This window comes from Gavialis gangeticus, unplaced genomic scaffold, assembly GCF_001723915.1.
Source record: "Gavialis gangeticus isolate Ggan-Ray unplaced genomic scaffold, GavGan_comp1, whole genome shotgun sequence".
NCBI classification, from domain to species: Eukaryota; Metazoa; Chordata; order Crocodylia; family Gavialidae; genus Gavialis; species Gavialis gangeticus.
The window spans coordinates 77,786,766-77,807,218 of NW_017729025.1; the positions used below are offsets into that span (position 1 = coordinate 77,786,766).

General features: G+C 40.9%; 2 protein-coding genes across 2 annotated transcripts in view; one reads left to right on the top strand and one right to left on the bottom strand.

Annotated features, from left to right (window-relative positions):
- RYR3 (ryanodine receptor 3) overlaps positions 1-10,898 on the top strand; it is a 666,405-nt gene extending 655,507 nt beyond the window's left edge. The window contains exons 100-103 of the mRNA XM_019518966.1: positions 858-922; positions 1,027-1,127; positions 7,998-8,049; positions 10,284-10,898. Of these exons, the coding sequence (XP_019374511.1) occupies positions 858-922; positions 1,027-1,127; positions 7,998-8,049; positions 10,284-10,379 (314 nt within the window). The 3' untranslated portion in view covers positions 10,380-10,898. The remainder of the gene's footprint in view (positions 1-857; positions 923-1,026; positions 1,128-7,997; positions 8,050-10,283) is intronic.
- A 414-nt stretch (positions 10,899-11,312) lies between these two features.
- The window catches only part of AVEN (apoptosis and caspase activation inhibitor), a 214,150-nt gene continuing 205,009 nt past the window's right edge, over positions 11,313-20,453 (bottom strand). Inside the window, exons 5-7 of the mRNA XM_019519925.1 lie at positions 18,499-18,594; positions 16,061-16,415; positions 11,313-11,815 (exon numbers count right to left, since the gene is read on the bottom strand). Of these exons, the coding sequence (XP_019375470.1) occupies positions 11,706-11,815; positions 16,061-16,415; positions 18,499-18,594 (561 nt within the window). The 3' untranslated portion in view covers positions 11,313-11,705. The remainder of the gene's footprint in view (positions 11,816-16,060; positions 16,416-18,498; positions 18,595-20,453) is intronic.

A 20,453-nucleotide genomic window follows, 5' to 3' on the forward strand; every position in this document is an offset into this window, starting at 1 on the left:
ACTGCCCCACATCTGACTTGCTCAGCAGCACCTGTGTGGCCCATAGAAGGGCACTGCTGCCCTCACCCCACCCTGACCCTCCTCTTGGGAGGCAACGGCACAGGGTGGTGGATGGTGGAGCTCCATCCCCTCCCACCTGCACATACCCTCTAGGGCCTTCCCAAGTACCCCTGTGGAGTATGTGTACCCCCAGTTGACAGCCCCTGATCTATTAAGTGATCACTTACACTAAACACCTACCAATCACTAATTTTACAGCCTGTCCTACCCAATCATTCCCTGGGTGCTAAGGGAAAAAAATGCCATGCTGCTCAAGGCATTCTGGCACTGAATAGATAACTTATTCCCAGCCCTTAAAAAGGTGACGAGCATGAGCCCAAATGAAAATCTCCCAGAAAAGGTCCACAGCTTTTACTTTGAGTGCAAAATGTTATCCTTGGGAATAAAGGCGACAAAGCTTCTGATTATTTCCTTCTCTTCAGCCAAGAGCCCTCTTCCTCAAGATCTTGGGAAGGGGAGGTAAAAAAGCATAGCTAATCTTTGTAAAAGCTAAAGGTACCAAGGTGGTTGATCCAGAAAAGCCTTCCCAGTGAAGGATTGTATTTCAGTGGTAAACTCCCACTGCAAATGCAGCACAAATAAATGTTAGATCCAATGCCATTTGGAATGCGACAGTTTCATAACATGGATTGTTCTACTTACAGACATCAGCATGCTAAAGAGTGCAAATGGAGCTTATGCTATTTGGGATACTGGCCTTTTGATGAAGCCTTGGAATAGTTGCTTCTTTCCCACTCCATTGCTTGGGATATTAATAATGAAAAACCAAGCTATTGTTTTCTTTTCACTTAAAACAGGTCTGATTATTGATGCCTTTGGAGAGCTAAGAGACCAGCAAGAGCAAGTGAGAGAAGATATGGAGGTATGAACAAAGATGATATATTTTGCAGTATTTTATATTGTTACTATTGACATTAAACTAGATTAATCTAACTTATGTATTTTGCTAACATCTTTTATTTCTAGACCAAATGTTTCATTTGTGGAATTGGCAATGACTATTTTGACGCAACCCCTCATGGCTTTGAAACACATACTTTACAAGAGCACAACTTGGCAAATTATCTGTGAGTATATTTTGTTACAGTTTATTACAAGCTTATTTTAACTGGAGCCCATAATAATAGGTAATTTCAGGACTCAAATGCATGCTTCGGAACAGGGGGTGTTGGTTGTAGCTGTGTTGGTCTAAGGACATAGGCAGACAAGTTTTTTAGGTAAATCTTTGGAACAGTTCTGTTCTGGAGTTCTACACAATTTACAGATGCCTCAAATGTTTCTTTTAAAAACACCAAACATATTTGGGACCCCTTGTTCATTTAAAATGGCTTTTCTTATTGTCCAAGTATTACAGGAACTATAGAGGACACTGGCAAGAACAGGACTACTAGTCAGCCAAGGAAAACTCTCTCACAATATTTATTGAGTTGTGGCATGCTGAATCCGTTGTACAGTTGAATAGCTGGTAAAGCAGCAAAGAAGAAACCTTTTAATGATAGTTACAGAATTATACGGAGTGGGTGGAAACATGTAACAATTTAAACATCTCAGATCACCTTTGAAACTTTTCTAAGGATAAGGTGCCCTTGCATAATAAGCCCTTTGAAACACTCCATGGTGGTTCTTCTTGAAATAAAGTATTATTCTGGAGTGTGTCACTTTATTCCATCAGGACAGGGGAATGAGGGAGAGCAGGTAGACAACTGCTCAAACTTCTGACACCACATGCCACATGAATGGTGCAGGGCTAGTCTATGGGCTGGACCCAGTGCGTGGAGTTGGTCCATGGGTGCAACCTAGTGTGCTGCCCAGCCCCATTTGCCAACCTGACACCACATGCTGACCCAATCTAGCACACAGAGCCATGTCATCCAGCCCACGGGCCTCCTCACAGGTTAGGAAATTTGGCAGCAAGAGTAGCTGGAATTAATGCTGCCGCTGCTCCCCTGCTGCCAAATTTCTGGACCTCTGGGGAGACTCACAGGCTAAATGACATGGGCTTGTGGGCTAGCCTGCAGACCAAAGGTTGAGCTCCCCTGTTTTAAGCAAATCTTCTCAAACTTCCAGAGAGAGTGCTGCCTAGTGCCTTCATCAGCAAGTACCTACAGCACAAAGGAAGTAATGCAAACCATTGGTTAGTATTATTACTGTTTTATGACCAAGTGACACTAGCACATTTAGTTTGATATTAGTTAGACGACATATTAAAAGCCATTAAAAACACAAACACAATTCCACTGGTCATAATGGAAGAGGGAATCACCAAAAGAAAGAGAAGAACTGCATAGCATGACATGCCTGTTTCCTTATATACATCTGGATTTGGGTGTTGCATGTGAATTTAAAATGCAGATGTTCCCTAATGTCTGTTTTGCACTGGAGCATTCTGAACACTTGCCCGGCAGCAGACACCCCAGAATCACTGCCATTTAGAGAATTCCCCTTAAGGACAAGTAATCGTACATCTCCAGTTTGGCAAATGCTCATTAGCTTCAGTAATTCTGGCAGTCTACTGAATGCAAGCTTGCATTAGAGTGCTAGACTTGGCATAAAAATTGCTTACCCATTTCCAGGTCATAGCAAAATCCAAATTTCAGTTTCTTTAGCAGTATAGGGAATGGTATGTTGGGTGTGTGTGGCAAGGAGGAGACAATCTTTTTAAATGGAAAGCTTTTTCCACTGCTGCAGAACTAGCATTCAGACCTCACTTGCATTTTTGCAGTTTGTTCAGGTGATGGTAAATGTAGCTCCTGGCTGCTAAAGGCAAGAACCAGATTATTATCTGGCAAGAACTAACTTATATTTCCTGATAAACTGTCATAAGGTAATTGCTCAACTTTAATTCCAAGTCCACCATTATTAACAAAGAGATAACTCAGCAGCCACACGATTTCAATCAGCAATTGTCTCTCACAGAACTTATAACCATCAGCCTGTTACAGTCTTCCTTATTAAACTGTTGATGGTAAATGAAGACTCCCATTAAACTTAGAAAAAGCCAAGTGTATTGTGCATCATATTGAAGCATGGACTTACATTGGCAACAGCTGGTAAATGTTTTTTTCCATGAGGTTCTTTCTGCAAGAAACAGTATGATCATACAGACTTTCTGCTAAATCTGTGAGCACATCTCATAAATTGTGACTGAATAATGAGACCAAAGTTTTCCAGTTTGAATGTGTAAAAACAAATCTCTGAATGATTTGAAAGTACACAGCTAATATCCTTCTGTGAAACTTGTCCCATAGTTTGAGGGTCTTCATTACATGAATCATATGATGCCTTCACATAAAGACCTGAGATGGCTGGAGCCTGAGCGTTCTTGATACTCGGAGTCAGCAGCACTCAGTGCAAAAAATAATGCATCACTGGTATAAGTACTTGAGTTTCTTGACTAGCAACAAAGCCTTTAACAAAACTAAATTTTAAGGAAGGTAAAACTGGGTACAATATAAAGACCTCAAATCTCATGTTGAAGCAGGTTTGAAGAACAAGAAATTTCCTACCAGTGGGAACAAACACTGATGCGTGAACAACTGTAAACCAGATACGGTATTTTCTCATATACAACACTCCCTGGAACATAATATGCATTTTGTTTTTGAATAGCAGAATTAAAAGAAAAATATTTTTTCCAGCATTATAGCTGCAAAGAGCAGGGACAGATCCTATCTTTAGTTTCCTCACCCTCCTTTTCCTACTTAACTCCAGCTCAATCTCTGGCTGCTGTGGAACACTGGTCTCCATGAATGGATCTATTATTATGAAAAGTTAAAGAGTTTGAACTAAAAGGGCTGTGAAATGAGAAGAGATAGACCAGGGGCAGCAAGCAAACAACAAAATTGTCCTAAGAAAGGTTAACTTGATTTGTGCAATATCAAGATCATTAAGAAGGAGAGATGGGTGTTAACACCTGTAGAGAAGAATGAGCCATAAAGTCAACTGACTTTGTCAGCTGCCTGAATAATAAGACCAGAGCTGCTACACTGTGGGAGCATTTACACATGCAATTACTGCACCTGAATTTTTTCTTCAGAAAATTCAGACAAGCGCTTCCAGGCACATGTCTACACATGCACCTGTGTCAGGAGCAAACTGCATACAACAGGAGCAGCCCAGTCCAAGGCTGCTTCTGTTCTGCTCCCCTGCAACATCCTGGGGGGAGCTCCAGGCTCTCTTAGATGCCAGCCCCTAGCTGCCCTGGCTCTAGGGGCAGCCCCGATCTGTGCAGGAAGCTGTTCCAGCTTGGCAGGCAGCTGCTTGCCAGCTGGGGGGAAAGATTGGAGCAGGCCCTGAGCCTAGCCCTAGAGGGTGAGGGGGAGCTGTCCCCACTCAGCAAGCACCTCCCTGCCACCCCCTGAGCCTATCAGATCTGTCCCAATATGCACAGGACAGGGAGAGCTGTTCTAGCTGCCAGGCAACTGCCTCTCAGCCATGTGGAGATTGGGACAGTCCCAATCTCCACATGGCTGGGAGGCAGCATCTTGCTGAGACAGGACAGCTTTACCTGTCCCCTGTGGCCCCCTGCTGCCTAGGTTGATGGGGAACAAATTGCTTCAGCACATTAGTTTAATGTGCCGATTTCTAGTACCTGTATATACAGTTACTACAAAGTGGCACATTAGACTAATCTACTGTGCAGTAATTGCTGCGCACATGTAGACAATGATGCTTTACTGTGCATTAAATTAATTTAACACACAGTAAAGCATCTTGTGTAGATGTACCTTGTCAAGCAGGAATCAAGGCAGGGTACTTCTATTCTGGGCATTAAATCAGCTTTCTTGCTTAATACACTCACCCAATTCTGTGGGACTGATTTTTGGAGGAAGGTGCGTGTTGTATGGGAGAAAATATGGTAACCGTTTTGGTTTTTTTCTTTTTACTTGCATTACTTAGCTCAACTGGTAGAGAAGGCTTAGAACAAAAACAAGAACCCTAAGAAAGGAGAAGGAAATAACCATAATTTCAATAAGCAGGCATCATGAAGATAAGATGCACTTTATTAGCAGAAATGCAGGGCATTTAGAGAAGAAATACCACAACTCTCTGCATGCAAGCTCAGAAATGGGTTCTTCAACTTTCCTGAAGCTACTGCATACATTTTGTAGCCTACTGTTATGCAGCCAATAAGTTGCAGTGCAAATGTGGGCTCTCTGTCCACCCTTCTTGCCCCCAAAATAGATTGTATAGACACAAAAGTGCACTAACAGAACAGATGTGGTAATTGAAGACACTCATGTTGGTAGCTTGTGGACAGAGAAAAGTTTCTGCAACTCTTAAGTTGGGAAAATGTGGCTCTAACAAAACACTCACAAAGTGAGTTGTGCTGTAATTTAACAGTTCAGCTGTTCTCCTTAATTTCCCTAAGATATAGCTCTGGTATTTTTTTTTCAGTCCATCTTCAGAGTAACTTATCATCATCTTTCTTTTCTCTGCATAAATATGGAGATGAGATAAGCTGAAACTAGCATTATTTCTTTGTATGATTACAATTATAATATATCCAAGATAGGTTTGCCTCTAAAAACCTTGTGTCTTAAAGTACAACAATTAGAATACTGATGTACGCATTGTAAATGCTGCATTACTAAGTCTATGCCTATCTTATATGCCTGGGAGTCTTGGTCTTATACTTAGTATTTGCAATCCAAAAATGAACATAAAAGTAAAGTATGAAGACTCTTAGATGCCCAAAAGCAAAATTTAGATCCACAGTTGCCACTAACGTTAGAAATGTGTACCTCTGACATTAGTTCCGTTTCTGGGTCCCATCTTACCTCACAACCTACTCCAGTTGGGATTCACACATCAGATGGTCATCCCATCCTTTGACCCAATTTATCATGATTCTAGGGCTGGATCTGGTAGGCACTCACAGAGGATACCCAATGGACACTCCATAGTTCTAGGTCCCTACCTCAGTGCTGTTTAAGTAGAGCTGGCAAGATGCAACAGGAGAAGCTATGTTGTCCCATCACTTCCAGAATACTCTGTAGCTATCTGGTTAGAGCACTGCTAGGAGTGTGGGATTCGAATTTAGGTCTCCAGCCATTTAGGTGAGCATTGTAACAGTTGGGTGAGAGGAGGGCACTGCCTTCTCTGGTCATATTTGTAAGAAAAAAATTCCGAATACCTAATTCCAGGAGGTGTTTCCATGTTGTGAATCTTGAATGGACTCTGCTCTGTAAAGTGCCTAAGTCCTGGAGAGGGGCAGAATTTTAAATATAGCTCTCTCCTCAGCATTTCCTATTTCCAACCTTAGGCAGCTCTCCACATGCTTCTGTTTTTTATGAATCCCATTTTTAGGCTAACTTACTTTATGTAGGAAGCCTAACTTCATGGTGTGGGGAACCTAACTTGGATGTTGTTCCACTAGGTTCTTAAAAGTTAGGTGTTGCAATGCTCAGTGTTATGATGCTTATATCCCCTTAGTAAAGTTAGCCTGAATGTTTGCTTAGAAACAAAGAGCACAAAACAGCATATAACTTCCCTTTTACCTATCTATGAACTGCTTGACATAACTGTGATGGCTTGTTTCTGAACTATATGTGAAACGTGCAAAAATCCCCAACAGAATAGCCACCAAGGGATTTGTGGTACATCACAATTAACCAACACAGACTGACTAATGAGCAGGCCAAATGAACTGTTTGATGTAGTGTGCAGAGCTAAAACTTTCTAAGTCATCTGAAGAGATTCTGATCAGCTCACTGGTATCTTGACTGTAGAAAGGGATTATATTTGTATACATTAGCTGTTAAAAGTGTAAAATCTTTTCTAGAACTGCATTCAAAATACCAGGCACTGAGTAACCTATTTCTGAAACCTTCTGTTATTGTCTGATGTTGAAAACCAGTTGGAATAGGCAGTGGCAGAAACCATAATTACTCACAGAAATGACTGATTGGTGCAGCATTCTTCCAGGAAGCCATGGATTTAAAATGTGTAAGTGAGTCTTAAATTGCTGTTCCAAGAGATTTGAAACCATCAGGTTAAGCGGCAGAAAGCAGAGCACTGTTATTGTATCCATCAAGGGTTCCTGTGAAACTGAGTCTTGAGAGGAGATACTGTGATAAGAGCTGAAAAAGAAAAGCTGTTTCTCTTCCCTTTCTTTCTTGTCACTAATTATGCTAGTTTCTACAAGGATGCTCACATTCTCTCCTACTGTAGCTTGCCTTTTTTTTTTAGCCTCTAATGATCTTTATATCACAAGGAAACTTTCATTCATTAACACTTTTAAAGAAATCCAGGCTATAATTTTCAGAGCCTTAATTCAATGGGATTTGGGAGCCTAAAGCTACCTACCCTTAGGTTCCTTTGAAAAAGACAGGGAGAAACTAAACCTGGCCATGTGAAACTGCATAGTCACGTACAGGGAAAAAATCAAATACAGATCTTGAGTCAAGGTCTTTGCGGCTGTTCTACCCTACAGCCTCAAGGTCAATGACTTAACTTTTATCGTAGTACAAGCGTGATGTTGTAGCTGTGCAACGGTCCATAAATTAACTTGCATTCACATGGGCACTTTTGGTACTTAGCCAAGCAGCACTTATGCTTCAAATTACATCCACTGATGGGCCAAGTGTATATGCGTGGAAGCCAGGTTAGGAGCAACACTTGAGTTACGCCTTTTACTAACACTGCGGCGAAAAGAATTCCAAAGTAAATGCAAATTATATCACTATTTATTTTGTAAACCTGGCAACTTGGATTTCACACCAGTGTCTGTATTAAACGCTATCATAGAAGCTAACATCTGTTTTGGAAACTTAAAGAGCAGAATCTGACCTAAAAACAGGCTTCTAACTTTATACTTCAGTACTTAACACTACTTCTTTAGTAGATGCACAGCTCTCATCCACTACTCCATCTATGGCTCACATTAAGGGCTACGCTATTTGCACATTAACGGATATTTCATATGATTGTTCCAGGTTCTTTTTAATGCATCTCATTAACAAGGATGAAACTGAGCACACTGGTCAGGTAAGTTGGAAACAGATTTTTCAAAACAGTACAAAATGGACATCCATTTATATGTTCTGTATGTAATTTAATCTTGTTTTTATCATATTATAAACCATCTCCTCCCAGCAGTCTGAGATACTAGTGCTGGGAAGCTGCCACCGATAGATAATTCCGAATTCAGGTTACAGTCTATAACACTGGTGATCTTATGGTCCCATGGGATAGATGGGTGGCATGGGGTCAGTCCATGGGCTGGATCCCACATGGGTCAACATGTGGGGTCAATCTTTGTGCAACCCAACATGTCCAGATCTGGCCATGTGAGCCCTACCCCACATGCCGGAAACTGGCAAGACGCTACTGCAATCTGGTGCACAGGGCCATGTTCTCTGGATAGCAGGGCTCCCCACAAGTCCAGACATTTGAAAGCAGAGAAGCAGCAGTTAACACTGCCACTGCTCCCCACACATCAATTTTTTGGACCCTGGGGAGCCTTGTGGACCAGGCAACGTGGCTGCATGGGCCAAGAGTTGAGCACCTGGTCTGTGGTATATAGCAGCTGTAGTGCTAAGGTAAGTGGCTGGGGTAGCAGAGAGTATATAACATGCTTATGCCATTACTTTCAAAGGAAATTGGAATTTTGCCAAGTTCATATAACGAAGCACTAATACTTTAAATTCACCTTAAAACCCAAAGTTAAAGTTGTATATTATTATGCTTTCATCTAAAATAAAATTTAAAAGAGTTTGAAAGTAGAAGAAACCTTAACAGTAATAAAATAGCTGAGCTCAATATTGAAGGGCAGTTACTAAACAGTTATATGTCTATTTCATACTACATGGTGTCGGTCTTCAAGTTTTTTTAAACAATTTTACCAACTAACTGCCCATCAAGAATGACAGATTTCAGGGAGTGTTTACATGGCCCCCTCTTGCACTTTGGGGCTGGATATGTAAAGACGCCCTCTGCCGCCACCTCCTCTTCCAGCCTCGGGTGCAGGGGCTTCCTCCCCTGCCCACCTCTGCCTTGCAGTAGGGCTTCCCTCTACCTCCCCTCCCTCATCCTGCCAGCTGTTGTTGGGGCCAGGCAGTAGGGGGGGAGGTGCCGCCACCGTGACCCCCCTCCCCTCCCCGCTTCCCTCCTTTCCTTCCTTCCCTGCAGCCTGGCCCCAACAACAGCCGCCACCGTGATCCCCCCCGCCTTTGCCTCCCTCCCCACCGCCTGGCCCTAACAATGGCCACCATCATGACCCCCCCCTCTTCCCCTCTCCCTGCCATGCTCCCCTCCCTGCCAGCTGTTCTGGGGGTGTTGGGGATAGGCAGCGGGAGGGCACTGCCACCATGACCCCCCACTTTCACCCTCAGGCAGGGAGGCATGGGGAAGCCCCGCTGCTCAGGCATGTTCGCCACTACCACAAACTTCCCTGGCAGTGGCTCAAACTTGGGACCATGTGGCCAATTGCTGCCTGCCCTCTTGGTGGCACATGTACAGTGGCAAAAAGCATTACGGACAGATGCACAAAACAACTAATCTCTTTATTGTATTAGGATAGATAGATAATCTTTTATGTGGGTTGAAAATTTTAAAGTTTTAGTGTATAAAAGCAGATCAGGAAACAGTTCTTTCATTTAAACTGGTTTGATTCTGAAACTTACCTTTGAATGAAAACCAGTTTAAGTATACCTGGCCATGTCTACATGAGACGCTGACTGAGCAGTAGCTCGTTAAGTAGCACTGTGTGGCATGAAACATGATGCAGTGCTACTGCGCAGTAGTAACAAGCTACTGTGCAGTCAGCATCACCAAAAAGCTACTTGGGGACACTACTGCACAGTAACTCGAGTTACTGCGCAGTCATTTAGTACTTGTGTTTGCAAGTACTAAAAGACTCCACAGTAACAACTGTGCAGTCCGCATCTTGTGTAGATGTGACCCCTGTGTTGCAAGTTTGCAATGGTAACACTGGACACATGTTGATGCAAATGTTCTTTGACCGGGCTTACAATGTATTTCCTTCAGTATGACAGAACAGTAATTCAGTTATTTTACCTCAAAGAACATTTCCAACTTTCAAGGATTTAGGCACAGAAAACAGCACAGTAAAGACTTGAAATCTAATTCAGATGTCAAAAAATGACCAATCTAATCTCAAGATGATATCAATGGGAATAAGGAGCCTAAATAAAGATAATTACTGGTTACTATAATATTTTGAATTGCATAAAATGAAAGAGAAAGTTTCTCTGTTTCAGGAGTCGTTCGTGTGGAAGATGTACCAAGAAAGATGCTGGGATTTCTTCCCAGCTGGAGACTGCTTTCGTAAACAATATGAGGATCAGCTTGGATAAGATTATCATCAGAGAAAAGGCTACATTATTGAACTGTAAGATCAAGTCAACATGAAAAAACTCTTATTTTTATGGTGTAAATTCAAAGGTCACATTTGCTTAATCTCTCTTTACCATGAACTTTTTGTTTAAAAACCTACATAAAAGCTTGACACTATCTAGATAGGCTTTTTGTGCCTAGCACATAAGAAACACAGAAGAGAGAGAAATCTACACTGAAGACTCTGTTACTCTAATCTTTCCAATCCCAACAAGGACTGAAATGATTTTAAATTGTTTGTACTCCCACTCCTTACCCAATGTTTGGTAGAAGAGTTGAAAGGGCTAAAAGATACATCATTTCTTACATGCACAACATCTAAAACTTAAGAACTTGAATGTCAGGTGACATGCCTCAGATTGTGAAAAAAATATATTTTAACTGCAATCTAATGTTTTCCATGGTATTTGCTAGTGAATGTATAAAACAAAACAGCTTGAAAAGCTTTAAGCAGTTAAAATAAAGAACATTTTCAAACACTTTATCGACCCTGAAATATCGATTAAGTGCCTTAAAAACCTCTGTAGCCATAGCTATGCAAGATTTTTATGTTAGTGTTTTAGATTGACAGTTCTATTAACTGTGTTGCTTTTCTGTCTTACTGTATAAAACTGCACTTGAAGGTTATTCTTTCAGTAACAGCTTATTAGATGCTGCTGTTAAAAGAAGTATACTGTACTACACATTCTTTACATTTAAATCTTAGGCCAAAATAAAAAAATGCTTTATGATCATCTGTAAGTAGAAGCTGCTACCTTTATGCATTTATTTTTCTTCGAATAAAGTGCCCACTGCAATAAAATACTACAAACCAAGTAAGTGTCTTGATTTTTGCTGAGTACCCAATATAAGGAATGTACATCACAGAATGCATAATTAAAAACACAGCTGCATTTACCAACATTGCTTTTATTTTGTGAACTACAGATAGCAAGTACAAGCTTAAGCAATCAGTCTGCTCTTTGCATATTTTGCAGCCTAAACTTACAGCACAGGTTTTTGAAAACATACAAAAAAAACCTGGGATTTAATTAATTACCTGAGCCTCCTTTAATGAACCGTAAATGCTAAGGTTAATCATTTTAGCTTAGATGATAACGTTCATCTATAATTTGATGTTTTAAATATTGGCTGAAATAAAATTAGGCAAGCAGCATTGTTAACATTTGAAATGAAACAATTAATTGAATTTTTGTAAACTAATTTATGTACTTAACTTCTGCCACATTCATTTATTTTTTAATTAATTGCAAGACAAAATGTAGGCATCAGGAAGTTATTATTCCTTAAGAAATCATACTGTCCAACCAGTCTTCAAGCTCTTCCTCAGTAATGGTTTTAGATGTATTTTCTGGTGCTGGACTTTTTTGTTCAGTTGCATCCAGTTTTAGAGGGACTGGGAAAATAAAAAGAACAAAAGTGAAATACAAAAAACAATTCTATGCAAAAATCTGTCCCCATCCTCTTCACATAGTAATGTCTCAAAAAGTTTACACAATCTAACACAAAATACTATTTTTACAAAGCACAGCAGATTAAAAAGAGAAGATGGTATTTAAATATGGTACAACTCTAACTGGAAAAAAACCACAAAAAGCAGGCAAGTGAATAAATGGCAAGTTTCTAGGGGTTGTCGCTTGACTAATCTGCTGGATTGTTTTAGGATGATCACACAGGAAGAGTTTACAGCTCCTAGGAGGTAGGGCCAGTTCTCCAGGCCATTGGATTCCTAATGGATTCCCCCTTCAAGAGCCATCCTCAAATTCTACCAAAAGCAGAATTTTCTCATATGTAAAAGAACAGCAGGGGAACATGACAGCAGAGCTCTTGTCATGATTATTTGGACTCTGCGACGTTCAAATTAAAGCTGGACAGGAACCATCAATCTAGCTGTTACACATTTTCAAGCACTGACTTTATAGCTGGTTGGCTCTTTATAGCTGGATATAGACCTTTTCATGGTGTGATAATTGCTTTGTAGATGTGGCTGGTCTAAACCAGGTAATTGCACCATATATGTAACATGTGGCAGGGGCTTTTGGGTGGCTTCACAGTGACTCCATGTTTGTGTTTGTTTTCTACTAAAAGCATAGCACATGTCTCTAGCTTCTAATGAAGTAGGTTGTTACCTATGAATAGTTACCTCTCTCTGCACCAGTTAGTTTCTAAGGTGCCACCCTGCCCTACCGCCTTAAGAATGCAAGCTCTGTTCAAGAAATCAGATATGGAACATTTCAGGATCATTTTCACTGCCAGGTTAAGATTCATGTCTCTGGTTTACAGTGGTGGTTCTCAACCTTTTTAGAGTCGAGGCACCCCTCCATAACTTTTGTAAACTGAATGGCATCCTATTTCAAAAACTACTATAGGGATTACAGCCTTGCCAGTAGTGCTAGGGAAGCAACCAGACAGGGAATGCCTGAGCCCATCCTTACTATCTCACTCTTCCTGCACCACCCTTCAAAGGGCCTGGCACCGTAGTTGAGAATCACTGGCTTACAGTGAATCTCTCATGAACAACTAACTCTAACCTTGGAAATTTTCACAATATATGATGGCATTATAAAAGGAAAATTGTTAGAAAATACCAATAAAGTTTCACAAATGGAGAAAAGCATGAAAATGAACAGGTAAACATTACTTCACCAAACTCATTCCTATCTTATAAATGCCACAACCTCATCATTATTCAAGATCCTGCCTGCTGCATGCATTTTAAAAGTAGTCAACAGTCACACAAATATCACTGTATATGTGAATCTGAAGTTAACGTGAATAAATTAAGAGCCAAAATTTGTCCAAGACCACTACTTTCCATTAGGAATGAAAAGGGATTCAGAAATAAAAGGAGCCAAAAATGTATCCATCTTCTATATTCTTGAGAAAAAGTAAAAGAAAAGTTTAAAACCAATAACCAAAAATGAGCCCCCTTAATTCATCCTCAGACATATCACCAGGAAGAAACTGGGGATGATACTGCTACTAAAAACTGAATTTAAGTCCTCCATTGATAGTTGATTCCCTAGTCCGTCCTTTTTATTTAGATTGTGGTAACTAAGAAGCATAGCTTTGTTTTGCAGAGGAAGAACTCCACTCCTTTCTTAATGCTCAAAATGAACTTGCTGATGACAGTCGAATTTTACCAACACATCAGAGAAGTTCTTCACTGACACCCTACAAGCTGTCCTTTGTAAGGAAAATGCCATTAAACTCTTCAGTGTAACAACACTTCAGGGTGAAAACCTTTCATCAATTATTTATACCAGTTTTCTGCATGGTGATTTTTTCTAAAAAACATAATGTATTATAGCAGCTACCATCACTGTGATTGTGTTGCAACTTGGTAGCTACTGCTGAGGACCATACTGTTGACAGAACATTTTCCAACTCAGATAATCAGAAAAGTAGGAGTATCTAGCAACTAACAGGATCTCTTGGTCCTCCAGGTTACCTCCACTCTATATCTGATGGTGTTCCATTCTACATAAGTCAATAGCCTAAGAAATCCACAGTAATGGACTTTAGTAAGAGTACTAGGGGGTAGGGAGGTGCGAAATGGGCCCTATTTGATTCAGATTTGGATTCGGCCCGAATCAGGGACAGTGATTCTATTAGTTGATTTGGATGACTGTCCCCAATTCGATTCAGACAAATCTGAAGATTCAATGCTGATCTGGAGAATCAGTGATTCAGACACAGATACAGCTTTAAATGTTTTTTCTACATGCCTCAAGGTACCAGGTGGCTGGTGAATGCTGGGGCGTCCCACAGGAGCTCGGGGGTGGGGGGCTCCCCAGCATGCTCAGCAGACCAGAAGCACTTCCGATCCACTTCCAGGTCCGCTGGGGAGATCTGGGGGGAGACATCCAAGGTCCCCCTGTGGCTGATCACCGAGCCGGAGGGGTACTCCCCTGTATGCTCCCCGGCAGACCTGGAAGTGGATTGGAAGTACTTCTGGTCCACTTCCAGGTTCGCTGCCAAACATATGGCACCCCCCCGTGCTGCTGTGGGATGCTCCATCCACCTCACCATTGCAGCGTTCACCAGCTGTATGTCTATGTCCGAATTGCTGAATCTTTCTGAATCTCTCTGAATCAATTTGGAGGGTTCCGATTCGATTCGGAGAGATTATTAAAGGGTCCTCTGATTCAATTTGGAGATTTGGCCACTGAATTGAGCCAATTCTCTGCCGAATCAAATTAGGCACTGAAGCTTTGCACAGCCCTGCTAGGGAGCTAACAGCAAGAAGGAGGAGGAGTCTGTAGTCGCTGTGAAGCAGGTTAATTTTAAAGAAACTGCCCCTTCTTCCATGAAGCTCATAACTGAACCTCTTGTCATCTTGCTGTGAGCTGCATCTCAAAGATGTCATGGTCCTGCTTTTTCATTTACACAGGGGTCTTAATATATTTGCAACATGGCAGCATAGCAGGTGGCTGGCACAAAGCCCAGAAACAGGTCTGTGAATGAAGGCCAGCGGTTGAATACAAGCTCTTCTACACAAGAGAGAGAGGGAGGTGCACCACTTTGTGAAAAAAAGAAAAAGATTACGAGTAGTCACACTGGTCTATCCCTTCAGGGTCTTAAAGAATTAAAAACAAGGCATTTTTTTTAGTATGCCTTATTAAAATCCCCAAATACTTATCTATCAAGATACGTGCATGGAGCTCTAGGCTGTATCTGCTATAGCAGAAGCAATCGCCATGAGAGAGCACAGAAGTCCAACAGGCTAAGTTTTGTGTCACACCAGTAATAACATGCTCACTCCAAAAGAAAAGTGGAGTATATAAAGAGCACCTAGTGTTTACTGTAAAGGAAATGATGCTCTCTGGTGGTGTATGGGTACCTCTGAGGAAGTCCAAAGTAAAAATTTGCCCCCAAAAGTTACACCAAGATATACTTTGTGTGTTTACCAACCCTGGGAGCAAGGTGATTTAATATTCATGTTCCTAGATGCTTTAATATCACCTACTTTGGGTAACCATATTAGGAGAGCTGGCCATGTGCCTGACCCTTTCTACAGAGTAAATTACCCTGTACTCCACAGTAAAATTACTCTGTAATAATTGCATCAGGTATCCATACCCACCATCAGTTATTACTGGGGAAACAAAGAAGTTAGATCATCAAATATTTTGTGCTTTCATCCACCTAAGAAATGATCTCTATTCTACATAGATTAATTTTCACAAGTAAAAAAATGCACAAATTATAGGGAATACACTTTGTAAGTAGCACATAAACCATGTTATGAGTGAGGGATGTTACAGAAGGCAAAGTCAAAATGCCGAATAGAATTATATACCACTATGTCACAAAGAAGTTGGTATGTACTCATGTAGCTGTATCTGAAAACCAAATTAAACTTGTGTTTATACCAATAAGGTTTAACCATATTGGTATATGCAGCAAGTTTCAGAATTTAAGTGTACCAAATAAAAGGACTGCTTCTTTGAAGGGTCATCTCATGGGAAGATTAAAAATGAAAGAACAAATGGGTTAGTACACACCAGATCAATGCCATAGATTGTCAGGGGCATAGAGATGATTACAGCAGCATTGCTGAGGTACTTCCCAGGAGTTTAACTAAAGAAGAAAAAAAGAAGAATACAGACAACATAGGAATAAAAAATATAAAACTCACCAGCTGCTTTGTGATTGGTTTTCAAATCTGCCCCATCAGTCATGTCATAGGATAATGCACCTGACACAGAGCTGTTTTCTGAATTAACAGGAGCATCTAAATTTAGTAGTAAATCTAGCTCTTCATCCAAATGATCCACCTCTTGCTTTGGTACAGAAGAGCCTCTCTGAACGGGTAGAAAAGGAGTTCCACCAAGTCCATCTCTACTTTGAGAACAGGTAACAGAATCACTGATAGGGTCAGAGACTGGCATTATTCCACTTTGAACCAAAGGTTGTCGTAAGCGAGTCGCACTGCTTTTGCTTATTTCGATACTTTTAGATTTCATCTGAGGCAGTTCTACAGGTGTTGATGCCTAAAGAGTACAAGAAAAGACTTGGGTCTTTATAACGGTGAACTCAATTGTTACAGTTCAAATTAAAAAGAGCACAGTAATTCAGACTCCCACACACAGTCACTTAAGGCAGAATTAAATTCAATGGAACAGATTTTAAAACGACAAGAAAGTAAACCTAGTACAAAAATTAAATTGAAAGCATTTGTACAGTTACAGATATACACAGATGTGACCGTACAGTATTCTAAAATGAATCACAAGGCTATGTGCTGAATACAGCAAACAGCAACTTGAAACAAAGAAGCAAATTACTGCCTGCAGAGCTACCCACATTCACTCACTGAAATCAGCCTCAAATTAGAGGAATTGCTTGTGTATGACCAAGGGCAGAATTTAGCCTAGTATCCATTTCCCATTTTAGGCTTTCCCATCAAAATACCAACCACTGAGTCTGTCATTCTTTCATGTGACCTCTGGCATGTAATCTGGGTTTGGAAGAGTTTAGATATTTCATTTTTCAAGCTGTAACAACAACATTAAATATAAAATTTACAAAAATACTTTCATATAGTGAACCAAGGAATACCAGTTCTCAGCCATTAAATGCAGTTTTTATGCTCCATCTGGGTTTCTTGGCAATTATCAAACTGCTAGCAGAGTGCAAGTGGACCAACATGATTTGCCCAGGGGCAAGAGAAAGCTAGAAAAATGTATATCCTAGCATACTCTGAATCAGTTGATGCAGTAAACTCAGTGTTCCTAGTAGTGGTGTCCTCAAGCACACTGCGCTGCTCCAGGTGGGCTGCATCCTACACCAGAAGCAATGTTGCCATCTCCACGCAGCGCTTGGCATAAGCTACTTGCTGATGCTGAGTGACAATGCCAATTAGCTCTCACCAATTTAATCTGTACATCCATGCAGACAAGGTTTTGCTGCTTCCAATTTAAGAAGTAGCCTACACACAGAAGCTCAGCATACTTGAGGTACACAGAACCCAGGAGTGCACGCGTGTGCGCACACACACACAGAGTAGGAATTCCTGCCCTGGGCCTAATTACAGTAGTCTTTTTTGTTTGTTTGTTTGCTTGATAAAACAAGAAAAATACAGTAAACTAATAAAATCAGCCCCTTGGAATAATTAAGAATGGGAAAAGCAAGCAGCAAGCTCTAGGCATGGTATTTTGCTTGCAAAATGCGGAAAAAAAGAACTGCATAGCGTAGATTTCCTTATAAACTCTACATCTGCAGATGTCCCTTTCAGCTCAACTAAGAAACAAATTAGTTATGTCCTTAGCTGATTCACTTCAAGCAACTGCACTGGAAAGCAAAGACGCTCTTACTTTCATGCATGCATTTTTTCCGTTCCAGGACAGACTGATTTTTTTTTTTTTATCGTTTTTTCTTCAGCTGTTGATCAACTGCAATCTGACTGTAATCTTAACTGACAGCTGTTTGTAACTCAAGAGTCTCATTAGTACTCTTCTCTCTATCTGAATGATATTTTCTTTTCCATTGCCCAAAGACAGCACTTACCTGACATGCTGTTACCTAATTTTCTATATCCCGAATAGAAACAACTTTTTCTTCAGTTATCTGATTGATGGCTCACATTTTGACACAGACCCAAATCTGTTTCATGACATAAGCATGAATGCTGCGTCCTGCATATATACAGGTCAGTAAACTAAAATAAAGGTAACTATGTATCAGCTTGGCTTAATTTGTTAAGAGCTTCTAACTTCAGTTTTCCAACCTTCAGGGAGTTGCAGAGAAAGAAAAAATGAAATGGTGCAGTTACTGCATGCCAAACATTGAGGAGCTTGGCTTCCAATTTAATCCACTGCACATGGAAATGCTCTGTTTATTTCAAAAGGTCCCAGTGGAGCATAAAAAGTGCTGATGCAAGTATCTCTACTTCACAGACCTGCAAACCTCTGAATTTTATGCAGTATGTTTGTTTAATACAACACCCACCAATTGCATTTAAAGGCCAGGTGGTCACTCAGGTTTAAAATCCTATTTCTAGCCCAGATCATTCTCATTGCCTATGTATTGCACTATTTAAATTGTTCCATAATTTTTTGCACAGCAGGGCATTACCTGCACAAGTTCAGCAGCCACATTCAGCCTGAGATGTAGAGGCAGTTCCTGAAGAGCTTGGACTAAAGACTGGCAGTCAACATACAGAGCAGATAACTGAAATATAATCAAAACAGACAGAAAACTTGGGTAAAGAAAGTGAAACAAACAACTTCAGTGTGTTACGTTACAAATTTCCACAGATGAAGACAATGCAAGCAAGCAAAATATCCACACATCTACAAATAATTTTCCTCACACCATTAGGAGGAACTGCAAATATATAGACTGAACATTGTATGTGCATGGAATAGCTTTGTTTAAGCAATACTTAAGAGGATAAACAAGTAGTGGAATCATTCAGGTAGTATGAAAACGAGTAACCAGACTTGGAGGCAATATTTCCAGGAAGGTAGGTTTGAGATGGCTCCCCCGCAACGCATGAAAGAACTACAATAGGAAATAACTGCTGTGCTAACAGTAGGTTTGTCCGAATGTCCACAAAGCTTTTCCCCCTCTAACAGCTGAAAAGTGCTCCACAGAAGGTGAATCATCACTGTCTGAGGAAGCACAAGCACTTTAGAAAAGATCAGTTTGCTGGCACTGGGAGTAACCCTCTCTATTTCTGATACTTAAACAACTGCCCTTTTAGTATTCATCTTCCCATAGCTGTTAAAAACATTTATTTTAGGATCAACGAAATGCAAGTGGAACAAAGATTATCTACTGTTTTTGGACACTGTTTCCATAAAACTGTCTTTGTTACCAGTCTACTACATTGCTACACAAAAACTTTATAATGCAAGGCTTATTTTAACTACAAATGTGGCAGGTTTTTGGATTAACGGCTTCCTTGTTCTTTTTAAGAAGAAAACATTGAAAAACAATTGTGTGCAGAATGGGCTGGCAATGTCACTTTGACATTTTTAGAACAAACTACCCTAAGTAAATTATTTACCATATGTAAAGTAAACAGCCTGGCATCTGTTTAATTAGAACAAAACACATTCTAAGCACACACTCACTACAGATGATGGATAATGTTGATGCAACCAGATTTTTTTTTATAATAGTATCTCCATGGCCATGTCTACACAGCAAAACTTATAGCTATGCCCTCAAATACAGAGCAGGGCTCAGGGCAGGCTGTTTCCTAAATCAGAAACACATCAGTGCAGTCATGGGTGGTCTAATTAGCCACTTTACACCACAGTGCTAATTAGCCAAGGGGCTAGCACAGCTATGCTGGTTCAAGGTTTAGAAAGAAGCATACCAGAGCACTGCTCCAACTGGTTTCCTCTTATCACCCTTCATTCTTCTTTCATATGACATTTTAGGATTACGACATTCATGCATTAATATCTAAATTTGATCATCATTCTACTGCTCCAGGGGTAGCTGTATGGATTAATTTTAGATCGCCATTAAATGATCTAATTGGGCAATCATTCACAATGTGTTGCACAGTCGGAAAAATCGCACCATAATTGCAACCCGGACTCTCTTTGATTCTCCATTTATAGAGTAGGTGTCCACATTTTCCATGAAGCGTCCAGATGCAATTCAGGAAGGACCAAATTTTTCTCAGTGTTGCTTCAGGGTGCTGTTTCCAGGCATAGGCAACTGGTAGGCAGGGGTATGTGCCCCTCCTGACAGTGCTGTCCCCACCACTGATGCTGCTGGCAGTGTCTGTGCGTGCTTGCCAGTTCCGCTCCCACTGCCAACCGCGGCATCTGCAGGTGCTTGCCAGGCCCCTGCTCGCCGCCTCGGGAGGCTGGAGATAAGCAGGGGAAAAGGCAGGAGGCTGGAGACAGCAGGGGAATGTCTCCAGCTTGTCTTCAGGGGCTCGTCTCCAGCCTCCTGCTTGTTCCTTTGCTCATCTCCAGGCTCTGGAGGCTGGAGACAAGTAGGAGAATGAGCAGGGGTCTGGAGTCTAGCAGGAGGCTACAGACTTTGGAGATGAGCTGGAGACTTCC